The 18,272-nt window shown below is 42.4% G+C and overlaps 1 protein-coding gene across 1 annotated transcript in view; it reads left to right on the forward strand.

Moving 5' to 3' along the window:
- LOC132873654 (E3 ubiquitin-protein ligase MARCHF3-like) overlaps positions 1 to 18,272 on the forward strand; it is a 62,476-nt gene that overhangs the window by 38,588 nt on the left and 5,616 nt on the right. The window contains exons 3-4 of the mRNA XM_060909408.1: positions 5,255 to 5,462; positions 7,164 to 7,373. Of these exons, the coding sequence (XP_060765391.1) occupies positions 5,255 to 5,462; positions 7,164 to 7,373 (418 nt within the window). The remainder of the gene's footprint in view (positions 1 to 5,254; positions 5,463 to 7,163; positions 7,374 to 18,272) is intronic.

The following is an 18,272-nucleotide window of genomic DNA, read 5'->3' on the forward strand; positions in this document are numbered from 1 at the left end:
CTGACAAAGAGCTGCTTTCAATAATGATCAATTTTTAAACATGCCACAATTTTAAAATATAAAATGTTAAAATATACCCCTCCCCCAACACCACCATCATGTATATTGGACAGTAGGCTAATGGGCCAAAAGAACCTGTTATTTCACAGTTTGTGACGCTGCCAACAATCAGCTGGATCAGAGGCAAGAGTATGGGCAAAATTGATGTTTTTTTTTCTTTTAAAAACTGGAAATATCGTAACCGACCAGCCTCCCCTGTTTGAAAGACTACCAGCCGCCACTGCTAGGCAGTAGATAAGGAATTTGTAAATGCATTGTAAATGCAAGGTGATAATTTGTGAGCTTGTGATCTCACCACTGGTAAAATTGTCCCGATTGCACGTCTTTATGTTGCATCCCATGGAAACACCTCCAGTCTTTACCATGTATCCTGTGTAGCGTTCTAGTGTTCTTTAAAAATGAATAATGCGCCTCATATTTGAATGTTTGGAACGCATAATCTGTTAATTTTGAATAACGTATTCAGACTTGGCTACATTCTTAATGCAAACTAAATAATTTTCAAGGAGACATGATGGAAAAACTCACTATTTCAGTGCTTCTGCATATACATTTGGATATGTGGAGTGCCTATCAAAAACTCTCTGAAATAAGTCAATCCGCTCAGGTTCTGTTCTGCCTTTTTCAGAAAACATGTGCTTCAACAAACTTTTCTGCTCCTCTATTGCCCCTTTTCCACCAAAGCAGTTCCAGGACTGGTTCGGGGCCAGTGCTTAGTTTGGAACCGGGTTTTCTGTTTCCACTGACAAAGAACTGGCTCTGGGGCCAGAAAAACCGGTTCCAGGCTAGCACCAACTCTTTGCTGGGCCAGAGGAAAGAACCGCTTGCGTCAGCGGGGGGGCGGAGTTGTTAAGACCGACAACAATAGCAAGGCCGCGAAAGGTTGCCATTTTTAAGCGACGAGAAGCAGCAGCTGTACAAACGCGGAGTCATCCATTATTGTTGCTGCTGCTTCTTCTCCGTGTTGTTGTTGCTTCGATGTTCGCACCAAGGTTTATGCAAACGCAGCGATGTAACTGACGTATACAGCGATGTAATGACATGGCTCCCCTTAGCACCCCGAGCTATGGAAAAGCAAACTGGTTCTCAGCTGGCTTGCAAGTTGAACGAGTTGTGAACCAGCACTGGCCCCGAACCAGCCCTGGAACTGATTTGGTGGAAAAGGGGTATATGTCACAAGGGGAGCTCATTAGAAGTATTCCCCCCCCCCCCCCCCCCCCCCCCCGTTAGAGTATCTCGTCTCATGGCTTGATTTCGTGAATCAATATTCATGAGGAACATGCTGCCTGATTGGCTGGTAGAAGAGGGGGGTGGGGTGAGCAGTGGCTCATTTATTATTTAAAGGAACAGGCACTCAAATCGTCCGTTTTGAACAGGGCTGTTTAGACAGGGTGAGAAAGGAGCTGTTGTGTTTTAATCTTGTGGTATTTTGACTAAGGCATTTCAGACGTTTCAATAAGACCTCAGGGAGCTGTGGAAAAGGAGTAAAGTATGTCGCCTTTTAAATATATACTCTCTTCATTCTTCCAGGGGAAAGTTATTCCATGAAATTGAGTCATACATGAGCTAATAGCCGACGAGGTACATAGCACCGAGTCGGCTATAAGCCATGTACGATGAGATTGAGTGGAATAACTGTTTTTCTATCCACGTTCACTGGATTTTGAGAAACGGAGCATTTTTATTTTTAGCAAAATAAATATATAAAATAAATATAAATATCTCATCTCATTATCTCTAGCCGCTTTATCCTGTTCTACACGGTCGCAGGCAAGCTGGAGCCTATCCCAGCTGACTACGGGCGAAAGGCGGGGTACACCCTGGACAAGTCGCCAGGTCATCACAGGGCTGACACATAGACACAGACAACCATTCACACTCACATTCACACCTACGCTCAATTTAGAGTCACCAGTTAACCTAACCTGCATGTCTTTGGACTGTGGGGGAAACCGGAGCACCCGGAGGAAACCCACGCGGACACGGGGAGAACATGCAAACTCCGCACAGAAAGGCCTTCGCCGGCCACGGGGCTCGAACCCGGACCTTCTTGCTGTGAGGCGACAGCGCTAACCACTACACCACTGTGCCGCCCCATAAAATAAATATATAAACTTTTAAATACTACTTAGCAAAGCTGCCGTTTTGTTTTTCTTTACTCACGGTATAATCAGTGTGTGCGATTGCTCATATCCAGTGAATGTGGATAGCATATATACTGAATATACAAAAGATGTGTCTTTTGGTGGTATCAAGCAAAAGGTGATAAAGAGAACAGTTTAACATTATTTCTGAGAAAGCCAGGGCTCCGCAAGCAGGACTGCAGTTAGTGCATATGGTGCAAATATCAAAAGATGACAATTCCAATAGTGTTCTTGCCATGTCTTAGGATAAGTGATGGGATATAAAACACGTCGGTTCGCTTAAATGTAAAATCCAGGCAAAGTGTTACCATTACAGTGTGTAACCTACAAACTGACAAAGCAATTCTCCAAAAAGATAGAAATGATATGGCTGAACTGCATATTTAGAGGTGAAAAAAAAACAACATTCTTCTTCTGTTGAGATTTTGAAGAGAGTCAACATTTTGGGAGATTTATCTCAAAGCAGCTCATGTTGTCCGAGTCCAGAGGTGTCTGACCACAGAAGCTCAATAAATAAACTCTCAGCCTCTGAATATAGATTTGATTAACGTGTCTGACAGCTGCTTGCTTATTCATTCATGCACAAGTCTAGCCTGTGCATCAAAGCTCAGGCCTGGATATCTCTCCATCGCTCCTCCCCAAACACACCACTGCCCTCAGCCAGCCTCAGCTGCCACAGCTGAGAAGGGTCCGTGCCGATGGCTTGAAAAAAACAAAACGCAGACCCATAATGCCCCAAGACCAGGCTGGCACACTGCTGTCAGGTCATAGTCACTTGTAAGACACGTCCTTGTATCTGCCTGCAGCTGTGTGAAGGGCTGAAATGTTTCTCATTTTGTATGTTCATAATAAAGTATACACAGTAGTTACAGTAATTATACTGTCTACAAAAACATACAGATCAATATTTTATTGGCAAAAATGATCAAAGATCACACAGTAAACACAAAGAAGCGAGACAGAGAAAATGCATTGTGTTTCTGAGAAATCCTGCCTTCCACTAGGACATCGAGAACAGAGGGAATTTTCTTTTTTTTATTCAAACATCAAAGTTTGAATACATTTTTAAAGTACACTTGAGCTGTTGATATTCACATTGAGTGCATCGCTTAAAGGTAGACTGACCTTTCAGATTTTTCAAGTGTAGGTCATGAGAGAGAATTTCCCTGACGCCCAATTATTTTTGTTTACTGGATCGAAGCTACTGAATTCAAATCACAGACTTCCAATTTTTTTATTTATTTGTTTTTAAAATAGAACAATTAATGAATTTAGGGCCACATGGCCCTAACTTTTCTCAATGAATATTCGCATTAGCTCCGACATGTGACGTCATGTCTTGACTACCATGCAATATTGTAAACCATATTCAATGCTCATTCTCCATTGGGTAGAGTGACTTAATACACGTAGGATAAGCAATATGCTAACAATATTGCATGCTATCAAACCCTCTAGAAAGGAATAGAATACATGTTTTTATTCCATCGAAAAAGTGTCCTTTATGTATAATGGTGAATATTATTATTCATTTTCATTAGCCATGTAGACAGCCTAGTCGGAATATTGTCCAGTTTTGGAATAAAGGCAAAAACTGGAATATTTTGTACAGGTTACCATTTATCAGAGCAGTGAACCTCACATGTTAATCCAATCGCAGATTTATTGTTGTATAGGATTTCAGTGTATGTCGTAAAAATCAGACTCCCTTTCAATATTCTGTTTGTAGTTCTGAGGTTTTTTTTTTTTTTTTTTTTTTTTAATATATGAACAAGGTTTTACAAAAAAAAAAGGTATAAAACATAACAGGGTGTTCTGCTCTAGGAAAATTAATCAACAAAGGGGTAGTGTGATTTGATTTTCTATTTACAGCACACTGTCGTGGTTTATTCATTACTTCACTTTTTGCTGAATATTAAATAGATTTTTTTTTTTAAAAATCCTTTTATACTACAGCGAATGGCCGCCAACTACAATTTATAATTTGTTCATGAAGGACGTACTGTTCCACACTTTATAGCTATATTTTAATGTTGTGAACGTCTGTGAGACAAGTGAGTTCCTGTTATCACTCACGATCAGATCAGAAATATTTTAATAATCCAGCGGGGAAATTGAGTACATCGACAATTTCTCACACTCAAGTAGAGAAAATAAATTACAAAATTAAACAGATGTGTAAAACTTAATCCATATATCAAAAGGATTAAAAAAAAAGTATGAGTTACAGACCATAATAACAGCATTGTTTGACTGGTTGTGTACATAATTCTCTTATAAATGATAATACTATGGATACAGCAGTGTAGAAAATTATTATACAGTTATGATGGTTAAATGTGATGCAATTATTGCACACTGAATTATTGCACATTTTCAGTAATTAACTCAAATTGTACATATCTATTGCACATTGATCAGGGAGTTCAGGTTAAAGCAGCTATAAACATGCGTGTGTAATATATAAATAACAATATATTTCCCACCAACCTCTCATTTTTCTCTCAAAGTTAATACAACTACAAAAAAAAGTAGCTTGTGATGCTCCTGAGAAACTGGAATGCATTTCTACATCCTCTGCCCTCCATCCCGAACACTTTTTTTTTTTTTTTTTTCCGTGGTGGAATTTTACTGAGTGTTACAAAGCACTGACACTCGGCAATGTGAATTGTACGTCTGTTAAATAATAAACACCTTTTTAATCCATTTATCATTAGCCTTGGATTGGATTATGTAGCGTTTCTGAGATGCAGCTCCCTGTGAAAGAGTTGCTACCATAGAAACGATGACGTATTAGAACCAGCTCATTAATATAAACCTGTGACTGGAATTACAGCCAGCAGTACTGTCCCAGCTGCTGCTGCTATAGGAAAATTAATCTACACCTTTTTGATCAATCAGTCAAGAATTCAACAGCAACTGTGGTGTAAAGCAACTTGATGGAACACAAAATACTTTATCAAATGTTTGTATTAATATTTTGAAGGGAGAGAGAGAGAGAGAGAGAGAGAGCTGATGTGTAAAGTATCCATGTCTCTTTCTTCGTCTAGTGCTCTAGTAGTGGAGAGGCCCATGTGTAGGATCTGCCATGACGGAGGGGGACAAGAGGAGCTGCTGTCCCCATGTGAGTGCACAGGGACGCTGGGCACCATCCACCGCAGCTGCTTGGAGCACTGGCTTTCAGCCTCCAGCACCAGCTTCTGTGAGCTCTGCCACTTCCAGTTCAGCGTGCAGCGCAAGGCGCGACCTGTTCTCGAGGTACATGTGCTATAGTAACACTTCTGCAGAGGTTGTGTGGCCTTGTGGTTAACAAGATGACTCTGCTTGTCATCTGGCTGTGACAAAGTGTGGCTGGGAGTATGAAGGGAGAGAAATACCAGCTATATGTTTCGCTAGATGCGATATAGTGTGTGTGTGTGAGGGAGAAAGAGGGAGACTAGAGGTTCTGTAATGCACAGATGGAATGTGATGGTTGTGTGCAGAGAGAAAGGGAGAGGGTAAAAGTTGGGGGGGAAAAAATTCTCATAGCAGGTTCATGGATAATCTAGATCTTGGTAATGATGAATTTTATTAAATAATCTGTTCAAGTTCAATAACACTTCTGAATCAGCCAAGCCAACCAGCCCACACTTCCTGAAATCTGTAAACAATCAAGCCTCCCACAGAAAAATTACCAAAGTAATGAGAAGTCTAATATGCTGATGAACATCCTGGTGTTAAAGATCCCAAAGCTAAGATAAAAGCTTTCTCGATTTGAACGCGTAATGTGCTCATTAAGTCCCCATTTCCATTTATGCGGGATAAGAAGAATTGTCTAGTGGGCAGAGCTTAAATGAGAGGCACAGGGCTAATGGCTCCGGCTTGCTAGCGTCTCCCTGCTGCGCGTCTGTGTCAGGTTACCAGAATGCATAATTGCAATGCAGCAGAGCTCTATTCGGCCTATTTGTTAAGCATCTGCTTCCTAGTCTCGGCACATTCACGTGGCGCTAATTACACCCACAGTGACAGAAGGCGACCCGCAGCAGTATTTTTGCATGAATGCCTAATTTTACATTTGTAGGAAAGTACAGGAATTGTTTTCCAGCCGCAAAAATTGTCACCGTGTATCTTGAAAAGGAATCGAAGACGTATAAAATCTTAAAAGGCTATCTGTCTTGGTGCAGTGTGGTACTCACTTTGACAAAAAGGAATGCAATATGCTAATTTTAAATGATAACCTGTCCCATTGCAATCTGTAATCCTCACGAACATCAGATCACTTTTAAATGGGTGTGTCGCAGCATAATGTTTGTTACTTCCTTTTTTTTTTTTTTTGCAGAACATGGGAAATGGTTTTAATATTGCATCAGACGTGAAGTATTCTCTAACTGTTGATGACCATAAATCTCATCTCATTATCTCTAGCCGCTTTATCCTGTTCTACAGGGTCGCAGGCAAACTGGAGCCTATCCCAGCTGACTACAGGCGAGAGGCGGGGTACACCCTGGACAAGTCGCCAGGTCATCACAGGGCTGACACATAGACACAGACAACCATTCACACTCACATTCACACCTACGGTCAATTTAGAGTCACCAGTTAACCTAACCTGCATGTCTTTGGACTGTGGGGGAAACCGGAGCACCCGGAGGAAACCCAGGCGGACACGGGGAGAACATGCAAACTCCGCACAGAAAGGCCGTCGCCGGCCACGGGGCTCGAACCCGGACCTTCTTGCTGTGAGGCGACAGCACTAACCACTATGCCACCGTGCTGCCCATGACCGTAAATCTCCATATTTAAAGAGAGAGCTGTCCAATTGAACAAAATTCCTCTCATTTTATCTTCTTGTGAATAAAACGTCCAGTGACGGAACTAGTCGATTGGAACTTGCAGTTGCAGAGATTCTATGCTTGTTGCTGATGGATGCTATATTTCCTAACATGCCGTCTTAATTAAAACGTTTCTCCCCGTGTGCAGTGGCTCCGTAACCCTGGGCTGCGTCAGGAGAAGCGCACGCTGTTCGGAGACATGGTGTGTTTTCTGCTCATCACGCCATTAGCCACCATCTCAGGCTGGCTGTGTCTTCGGGGAGCTGTGGACCATCTTCACTTCTCCAGCAGACTGGAGGCTGTGGGCCTGATCGCTCTGACTGTAGCTCTCTTCACCATTTACCTCTTCTGGACCCTGGTTAGTATAGCCAACGAATGGCACATCTAGTGTCCTATGACTTTAAAATGTGTGGAAATGAAGCTGTGTGTTCGCTCTCATGTTCACCTCACTATGTACTGTTGATTCAGGAATTGAATTTTCACAATGAAACAATAACAGTTCTTAGCATTTATCTCGGTGATTTAGCAGTATAAAACTATTTATGGAAATTGACTCTCAGAACCACTTTACATGATTTACTGGGAGTTCTCTTGATAGCAGATGGAGGGCACAGCTGTGTAACATAGTTTCCTAAGTGTCAGTTGGCTAGAAGATGCATAAAGTTAAAACATTATCATATGAAATCTTTCTTTACGGACTCTAAAATGTCCTAAGACATACCTGCTCCCTGAACTGCAGTACTTTCTTTTTGGTTAGACATTAAAACCCATAATTTAAATTTATTTCTTAAAGGAATATTAGTCTGTTTTTACGTTGCAAACTTTTATTTAAGGGACTATTGGTAATTAAGTTATTCCATGAAATCGAGTCGTATGTGAGCGGATAGCCGACGAGGCACGTAGCACTGAGTCGGCTGTAAGCCATGTACGACGAGATTGAGTGGAATAACTGTTTTATTCTATCCACATTTCACTGGATTTTGAGAAGCGGAGCTTTTTTTTTTTTTTTTTCCAAAATTAGTTAAATAAAAACTTAATACAAAACGTCCAACAAAATAATTTCCGCTTAGAATGTAAAGAAACCGGCAAAATGACAGTAGCAATTTGTGAAAAGTGCTATAATAATTCTTGAAAAATAAAAAGATACGTTCTTGCCATCAAATATTTTCATTCCATATTTTGTTGCTTTGTTTTGTATTTTTTGGGGTTTTGTTTTCGAGTAGAGTTTTTATTTCATCTTCAGTTGGTTGAGCAACATGCTCTGCCATTTTGTTTTTCTCTACTCATGGTATATAAGCTGATAGCCTAATAGTAGAGTAGCCAATCAGAGCATGCGATTTGTTCATATCCGGTGGATAGAGTAATGCAAGATATTTGGATCTAGCACTTCTGAAGGGGCAGCCTGGTGACAGTGGTTAGTGCCAGGTTACTGTGTGTCTCTTTCACCCAGAAATGCAGTGGTAGGTGGATTGGTTACTCTAAATTGGTGTGTGTGATGGACTGGGTTCCAGTGAAGGGTGTATTCCTCCCTCATGTCCATGCTGTGTTCAGATTGTCCACTCACTCACTAAAGTGTTTACTACATAGAACACTCACTAGGGGATAAGAGCAGACAGCGGTTGATGCATTTCAGACACGTGGGGGAAGTTAGGCTGCTAAATAATTATGCACCAGATATTTGTAATTATAGCCGTCACACAAATGCCAAAACATGGACAGGAATGTTGCTATTTTCGGATAAGTACACATTGTATTTCACATCTGTTCAAAACATTTGAAATAAAAATTAAATAAAACTCTAAAATTTGTATGACAGGCCACAAAGTATGACTGTTTTAGTTGACTGGTACAGCTACTGTACGCTACGTTTTGGTGTGCCTCATGACAATTTTGTCGTGCACTATATAGTGAATGAAATTTAGAGTTGATAATTTGAACAGCGGGCGGCACGGTGGTGTAGTGGTTAGCGCTGTCGCCTCACAGCAAGAAGGTCCGGGTTCGAGCCCCGTGGCCGGCGAGGGCCTTTCTGTGCGGAGTTTGCATGTTCTCCCCGTGTCCGCGTGGGTTTCCTCCGGGTGCTCCGGTTTCCCCCACAGTCCAAAGACATGCAGGTTAGGTTAACTGGTGACTCTAAATTGACCGTAGGTGTGAATGTGAGTGTGAATGGTTGTCTGTGTCATTGTGTCAGCCCTGTGATGACCTGGCGACTTGTCCAGGGTGTACCCCGCCTTTCGCCCGTAGTCAGCTGGGATAGGCTCCAACTTGCCTGCGACCCTGTAGAACAGGATAAAGCGGCTAGAGATAATGAGATGAGAGATGAGAATTTGAACAGCATCACAAAATGGCTGATTCACTATACACCGATCAGCCATAAAATTAAAACCACTGACCGGTGAAGTGAATAACATTTTATCTCATTACAATGGCACCTGTCAAGGGGTGGGATATATTAGGCAGCAAAAAAGTCAGTTCTTGAAGTTTGTGTTGGAAGCAGGAAAAATGGGCAAGCGTAAGGATCTAAGTGACTTTGACAAGGGCCAAATTATGATTGTTAGATGACTGGGTCTGAGCGTCTCCAAAATGGCGCATCTTGTGGGGTGTTTCCGGTATGCAGTGGCTAGAAAAAGAACAAATTTATTCATCACACGTGAAATTCCTCTCTGCATTTAACCCATCTGAAGCAGTGAGAACACATGCATGTGTGTGTGCGTGTATGTGCACACACCATACCAGAGCAGTTGGCAGCCATGCTACAGCGCCCGGGGAGCAGTTAGGCTTGGGTACCTTGCTCAAGGGCACTTCAGCCCAAGGCCTCTCCATGTTGACCTAACCTGTATGTCTTTTAAATTGTGGAGGAAACCCACGCAAAAACGGGGAGAACATGTACAGTGGTGCTTGAAAGTTTGTGAACCCTTTAGAATTTTCTATATTTCTGCATAAATATGACCTAAAACATCAGATTTTCACACAAGTCCTAAAAGTAGATAAAGAGAACCCAGTTAAACAAATGAGACAAAAATATTATACTTGGTCATTTATTTATTGAGCAAAATGATCCAATATTACATATCTGTGAGTGGCAAAAGTATGTGAACCTTTGCTTTCAGTACCTGGTGTGACCCCCTTGTGCAGCAAGAACTGCAACTAAATGTTTCCAGTAACTGTTGATCAGTCCTGCACACCGGCTTGGAGGAATTTTAGCCCATTCCTCCGTACAGAACAGCTTCAACTCTGGGATGTTGGTGGGTTTCCTCACATGAACTGCTCGCTTCAGGTCCTTCCACAACATTTCGATTGGATTAAGGTCAGGACTTTGCCTTGGCCATTCCAAAACATTAACTTTATTCTTCTTTAACCATTCTTTGGTAGAATGACTTGTGTGCTTAGGGTCATTGTCTTGCTGCATGACCCACATTCTGTTCATGGACAGATGTCCTGACATTTTCCTTTAGAATTCACTGGTATAATTCAGAATTCATTGTTCCATCAATGATGGCAAGCCGTTTTGGCCCAGGTGCAGCAAAACAGGCCCAAACCATGATACTACCACCACCATGTTTCACAGATGGGATAAGGTTCTTATGCTGGAATGCAGTGTTTTTTTTCCTTTCTCCAAACATAACACTTCTCATTTAAACCAGAAAGTTCTATTTTGGTCTCATCCGTCCACAAAACTTTTTTCCAATAGGCTTCTGGCTTGTCCACATGCTCTTTAGCAAACTGCAGATGCGCAGCAATGTTCTTTTTGGAGAGCAGTGGCTTTCTCCTTGCAACCCTGCCATGCACACCATTATTGTTCAGTGTTCTCCTGATGGTGGACTCATGAACATTTTAACATTAGCCAATGTGAGAGAGGCCTTCAGTTGCTTAGAAGTTACCCTGGGGTCCTTTGTGACCTCGCCGACTATTACACGCCTTGCTCTCTTGGATTGATCTTTGGCCCCATCCACACGAGTACGCGGCCTCACCCAATACGCTGTCATTTTGAAAAAAAATCTCTGTAAACACGGCGTCGTTTCAATTCACTGGAAACGACCCAAAACGCTGTAGTACATATGCCAGGCCTGTATGTGGCGCTGTGATGCCACCACACCAATACACTAAAACTGGAAGAGAAGCCATGGAGCATGCGTATAAAGGTCATGCACTGTTTACAAAACAAGCTCATAACACGAGAAGTTTTGTTGCTTCTCGCAGTAATATAAAAGCAGAAGGTTTTGTTGTAGCAGCCGTAATAGACTGAGTTGTTTCTGCAGTACGAGCATAAGCCTGTAGTCCGCAATTGTTGTTATGATGCGTCTAGCGGTGGTGGCTGAGGTTAAAGGTTAGAGACGCGGGGCTTATACGTCATCTTTTCTGAAAAAATCCGCTTTGCCGTCCAGACGACTCTGGGCTATCCGGCGTTTTTGGATTTTCCCACTCTGGGACCCGTTTTCAAAAAATACCGGTTTCACACCTCGAAAAAGCCAGCTCCGTCTGGACACTAGGCCGAAACGATAAAATATTTATGCGGATTCGACTAAACCGTACTCGTGTGGACAGGGCCTTTGTTGGTCGACCACTCCTGGGGAGGGTAACAATGGTCTTGAATTTCCTCCATTTGTACGCAATCTGTCTGACTGCGGATTGGTGGAGTCCAAACTCTTTAGAGATGGTTTTGTAACCTTTTCCAGCCTGATGAGCATCAACAACGCTTTTTCTGAGGTCCTCAGAAATCTCCTTTGTTCGTGCCATGATGCACTTCCGTAAACGTGTTGTGAAGATCAGACTTTGATAGATCCTCGTTCTTTAAATAAAACAGGGTGCCCACTCTCACCTGATTGTCATCCCATTGATTGAAAACACCTGATTCTAATTTCACCTTCAAATTAACTGCTAATCCTAGAGGTTCACATACTTTTGCCACTCAGAGATATGTAATATTGGATCGTTTTGCTCAATAAATAAATGACCAAGTATAATTTGTCTCATTTGTTTAACTGGGTTCTCTTTATCTACTTTTAGGACTTGTGTGAAAATCTGATGTTGTTTTAGGTCATATTTATGCAGAAATGTAGAAAATTCTAAAGGGTTCACAAACTTTGAAGCACCACTGTAAACTCCACACAAAGGGGCCCTATCGGCTGCTAGGCTCGAACCCAGAACCTTCTTGCTATGAGACAACAGTGCTAACCACCGTGCCACCCAACTGTACTCCTTGGTACCAACCAAAAGTTGTCTAAGGAAGGACAATCGGTGAACCGGTGACAGGGTCATGGGAGGCCAAGGCTCACTGATTGGTATGGAGCACGAAGGTGTGTGTGTGTGTGTGTTTTTATTTATTTATTTATTTATTATTTTTATATATTTTTATATAAATTTATATATATATATATATATATATATATAATATATAAAATAAAAATTTGTGCGACAGTAGCTCTTCTGTGGGATTAGACCATATGGGCTAGCCTTCATGTTCCATGCGAATCAGTGAGCCTTGGCTGCCCATGACCCTGTCACCGGTTCGTCGTCTGTCCACTTTTGGACCATGTTTGGTAGGTACTAACCACTGCATACCGGGAACACCCCACGAGATGTGCCGTTTTGGAGACACTCAGACCCAGTCATCTAACCATTGCAATTTGGCCCTTGTCAAAGTTACTCAGATCCTTATGCTTGTGCATTTTTCCTGATTCCAACACATCAACTTCAAGAACTGACTGCTTTCTTGCTGCCTAATATATCCCACCCCTTGACAAGTGCCACTGTAATGAAAGAATCAATGTTTATCCACTCCACCTGTCCATGTTTTTAATTTTATGGCTGATCGGTCTATAGTGGATGTTCCTTGGATAGGCACCAGATCCACCACAACCCTGATGGGAAGATGATTGCTGAAGATGAATCAATGACTGGACTGGTTTTAAGAAGGAAAAACATTTATTTCTAATGGAAACTGTAGCAGTGTCCTTGAGTTCCCAGTGAAATGAATGTTGGAAAATATTTTGACCGGATTTCTACTTCCCTCTTATGTATGCATAGTCAAGAAGTGTGAGGACCTGTCCAGGCTGAAGGAATCTTGGGATTGTATACAAAGACCAACAAAGCCAATGTTGTTGAGCATGTATGGTCGATGAAAGAGAATTTGCAATGGATATTGGCTGGCTGCTGCTTGTTTGGATGACAGTCAGCGCTGACAAATAAATACACTGTATATGGTACAACAAAAAAGGCTCAGAAGCATTCTTTTGATCGTGGACAGCAAAACAAAGCTGTGTTTCTGGCTGAAGAGAATAAGCTCTTGGCTAAGGGCCATTTGAAACCACTAAGCAGTTAGGGTCGACCACTCATTAAATAGCCATCTCAGGCCAAGCACACTCTTAGAGTGTACTGTGGATTAGTGTCTGGAAGGAATGATTTCCATAAAAAGAGCCTGCAGCAATAGATTTCTGCATCAGGGTACTTCAGGACAAGGAGAAAGTGGAAAAGCCAGACATATAGTACCTTTCCCCCCAGAGTCCATCCACTGTTAACCTTGGCTGTCTGCAACATGAGCAGTAAAAACGGATCCAAGATCTCTTTAGCACTTAGGTTCTAAATTAGGGTTTTTAAGGTGAAGCTGCTGTCCACTGGGGTGGTAGCCTCAAGGCATGTGTGCACCTTTTATTTTAGAGGAACATTACCTCGCTCACGACGGAGTAAGTGGGGCAAGGTATTGTAATCAGTGCGGTTTGTTTGTGTCTGCCTTTTAACAATCTAGCATCTAGACGGTTGCACTGATTTGACTTCAAATTTTTCAGGGTAGGTGGGCAACGGTCTGTAGATTACCTGATTAAATTTTGGGGGTAATCAGGTCAAGGTCACTCGAAAGCGGTTGCCAACAGACAAATGTTTACTATGATGAGCATATAGGAACTCCCATATGGCCTTTCATTTGGCACCATGATCTTTGACCTTGAAAGATCAAACTCAAGGTAAGAGAATTTCAGAGGGCTGTAATTTGAAAACAGTCGATGGTAGACAGATATTTACCATTTATCAACTTGTAGGAAGTGCCATATGGCCTTTCATTTGGCACCATGATCTTTGACCTTGAGTGACCTTGAAAAGTCAAACTCGAGGTCATGGATTTTCATAGGACTATAACCTGACAAGACAGCTGAGACACCTGCGCCAGATTCTTGGCATCAAATGGCAGGACAAGATTCCTGATGTGGAAGTGCTCAAGAGAGCCGAGACTCAGTGTTAAAGCCCTTATTACTGCCCCTCAACTGCGCTGGCCTGGTCATGTATGGCGAATGCCTGACTACCAACTCCCCAAAGCAGTCCTGTATGGAGAACTGAGTACTGGCAAGAGGAAACGTGGAGGTCAGAAACTGAGATACAAGGATGTCCTCAAAAGACGTATGAAGAGAGTGCTGGAGTGGATGACTTCACCTGGGAAAGGCAGGCCCTTGACTGAGGAAAATGGTGTTGCATCATCAAGAAGGCAAAGAATGCAGTGGAAGAGAAAAGACTACATCCGGGCTCATGAGAGACGGCATACCGTTGCGACTAATCTGCCCCAGTTGCCAGAGGCCGTGCCGATCAAAGGCAGGTCTCATGGCCCACATGCGTTCCTGCATCACCTAACAACTAGTCATCATCGAAACGATGGACGGCCGAAGAAGATAATCTGACAGCTGATCTCATCTCATTATCTCTAGCCGCTTTATCCTGTTCTACAGGGTCACAGGCAAGCTGGAGCCTATCCCAGCTGACTACGGGTGAAAGGCGGGGTACACCCTGGACAAGTCGCCAGGTCATCACAGGGCTGACACATGGACACAGACAACCATTCACACTCACATTCACACCTACGGTCAATTTAGAGTCGCCAGTTAACCTAACCTGCATGTCTTTGGACTGTGGAGGAAACCGGAGCAACTGGAGGAAACCCACGCGGACATGGGGAGAACATGCAAACTCTGCACAGAAAGGCCCTCGCCGGCCACGGGGCTCGAACCCGGACCTTCTTGCTGTGAGGCGACAGCGCTAACCACTACACCACCGTACCGCCCCCTGACAGCTGATGATTGAGAAATATTACCATTATCAACATATAGGTATAAAATAAGTGCTGCCAGGCGAGGTTTGTTTTCTCTGGCAACACTTGTTTAAGTATATAGTTGGACAAACGTACTTGGATGACTGGTCTGATCACTCTAGGACCACTGATCACATAACCTTTTCAGAGAAGAAGAGTATAGAGGAGTTACATTTAGAAGCTTGTAGTCATTTTTCAAATGTATTTTAAAAACAATTTTGACTGCTTTAAAGGATGGGTATCTAACACACTATATAACACATTTTGATATAAAAGCGCACTCACCGGGCGAGGAGGCTGCAGTATTTGAGGTAGGGGATTGACCTGAATCTTGTTCGATTGACTCTGTGATCGTTTGGGAAGATTCTTCAATCATTTTGCATTTCTTTCTGCGCTCTGTTAGCCTAGCATTTCAAGCTACCACTTTAGTATCATCTTTGATTTTGTTGTGGAGCATATTTTGTGTTGGAGCCCAGTCTGGATCTGTAAAATTGTAGAGATCAGCTGGTTTCCCAAATGGAAAGAAAAAGCAAAATAAAAGCAGCGTCATCAAAAATTATATACAGCTCTTTTTAAAATGAAATAATCGGAGAAGCCTTTGATTGTCGGATCACACACTCCATGATCACGGCTTTGTCATGTTTGACAGCGGCGAGTTTCTGCACGACCAGGCTATTAAACAAGCCAATATTTCTTATATATTGCGATCTTTCATTAATAACTAGTTTGTAGCACTTACCATTGATAAAATTGTTCACTGCAGACTTGTTTTTTGCTTTCTAATTGCTTTGATCTGCCCGGTTTATGTTGGACAGCGATTGACGTCTATGCTCCATGGACAACTCCTCTTGGCTGTGTTTTTGTTTGTTCCCCCCCCCCCTTGATTTATTTACAATTGCTGGAATTGTAAAGAACTTTTAAGTCGGCATAGTGAAGAAACAGAAGGAATTCTTGAGTGTAACAACCTCTCGAGCATATCTCCTATAGTGAGTGAGTGAGTCCCTCCCTCCCTCCAACATGGCCCACTTCTGGTTCAAAGCCTCATGCATAATTAGCGATGATGTCACGTGCAAATGAAGAATACAGGCAAATCAAAACAGAGGTTTGTGGACCATGTGCTCTAAATGAGACTAAAGAGGAGAAGAACGGCCCAAGTTGTTATCGGCGCTCAGTTCAGAAGCCTGCATCTCTGATGGTATGGGGTTGCATTAGTGCGTGTGGCATGGGCAGCTTATACATCTGGAAAGACACCATCAATGCTGAAAGGTATATCCAGGTTCTAGAGCAACATATGCTCCCATCCAGGCGACGTCTCTTTCAGGGAAGACCTTGCATTTTCCAACATGACAATGCCAAACCACATACTGCATCAATTACAGCATCATGGCTGCATAGAAGAAGGGTCTGGGTACTGAACTGGCCAACTTGCAGTCCAGATCTTTCACCCATAGAAAACATTTGGCGCATCATAAAACGGAAGATACGACAAAAAAGACCTAAGACAGGTGAGCAACTAGAATCCTACATTAGACAAGAATGGGTTAACATTCCTATCCCTAAACTTGAGCAACTTGTCTCCTCAGTCCCCAGACGTTTACAGACTGTTGTAAAGAGAAAAGGGGATGTCTCACAGTGGTAAACATGGCCTTGTCCCAACTTTTTTTGAGATGTGTTGTCATGAAATTTAAAATCACGTAATTTTTCTCTTTAAATGATCCATTTTCTCAGTTTAAACATTTGATATGTCATCTATGTTCTATTCTGAATAAAATATGGAATTTTGAAACTTCCACATCATTGCATTCCGTTTTTATTTACAATTTGTACTTTGTCCCAACTTTTTTGGAATCGGGGTTGTATGTATTTATTTATTTATTTATTATATTTTTTCTGATTGCGTGTATTCCTGTTGCCAAAAGCCAGCCGGGTTGCACTTGTGTAACGTGAGATTGTGCTGATAGAAAATGCACAGTGAATGCAAGAAATTGGTCTTCTCTTCAGAAGATGAAATAGTGCAATCTTGTTATCCCGGTGAAGTTTTTGCTAGTCCCACACCACACCCAGATTCAAATAAATATATTCATCAAACACTGAGTTGGATCAGATACTTTAGGTGTACCTCTGTTTAATTAGAAATATTGCCCCAGTTAAATTTAGTAGATGGAAAAGTTCAGACCAAGCCATTCAGGATCTTTTTCAAGGAGCATCGAGTATATGTGCATTTTGCATAGCCCTATTTTATCAGGGTCTTTTCCCTTCATACAGATGCATCTGAACTAGGGTTTGGGAGCAGCTCTGATATAAGCACATATGGGCAAGCAGCATCTACCCCCATGAGACTCATTTATTCTGCATCGAAAAGGAGTGCTTAGCACTCGAGTGGGCGCTTGGCTCTCTGAAGTTAGGGTTTTTTGTTTTTTTTTAATTCCCACTTGACTTGCTGGTACTTGTCTTCATAGGCCTTCCAATTTGTAGTCGGGCTTTAGCATAGAAAAGGCAGCGTTTATAGCGGATTTTTTTTTTTAAAACCTTCATTGCAAGAGTTTAGTGGAACAGGGAAATGAGGTTTCCTGAGCCCATGGAGTGAATACTCTGGCTAGGGGATGCCAGTGGATTTAGTGTATGCGTTTTTACCATGAACTAATTTCATGGCATGACATCTGTTTGTTTTTTCTAAACTTGGTAAGCTATATGCAGTCATGAAAAGAGCCAGACTTGGATTCCTAGCTGTAGTTTTTCAAACCGTGATCTGTTGTAATGGTTATTTTTCTTGTTCCTTTGTGTTCTGATGGTGAAAATCTCATCTCATTATCTGTAGCCGCTTTATCCTGTTCTACAGGGTCGCAGGCAAGCTGGAGTCTATCCCAGCTGACTACGGGCGAAAGGCAGGGTACACCCTGGACAAGTCGCCAGGTCATCACAGGGCTGACACATAGACACAGACAACCATTCACACTCACATTCACACCTACGGTCAATTTAGAGTCACCAGTTAACCTAACCTGCATGTCTTTGGACTGTGGGGGAAACCGGAGCACCCGGAGGAAACCCACGCGGACACGGGGAGAACATGCAAACTCCACACAGAAAGGCCCTCACCGGCCACGGGGCTCGAACCCGGACCTTCTTGCTGTGAGGCAACAGCGCTAACCACTACACCACCGTACCGCCCATGGTGAAAATCAATGG

Source organism: Neoarius graeffei, chromosome 25 (genome assembly GCF_027579695.1).
Source record: "Neoarius graeffei isolate fNeoGra1 chromosome 25, fNeoGra1.pri, whole genome shotgun sequence".
NCBI lineage: Eukaryota > Metazoa > Chordata > Actinopteri > Siluriformes > Ariidae > Neoarius > Neoarius graeffei.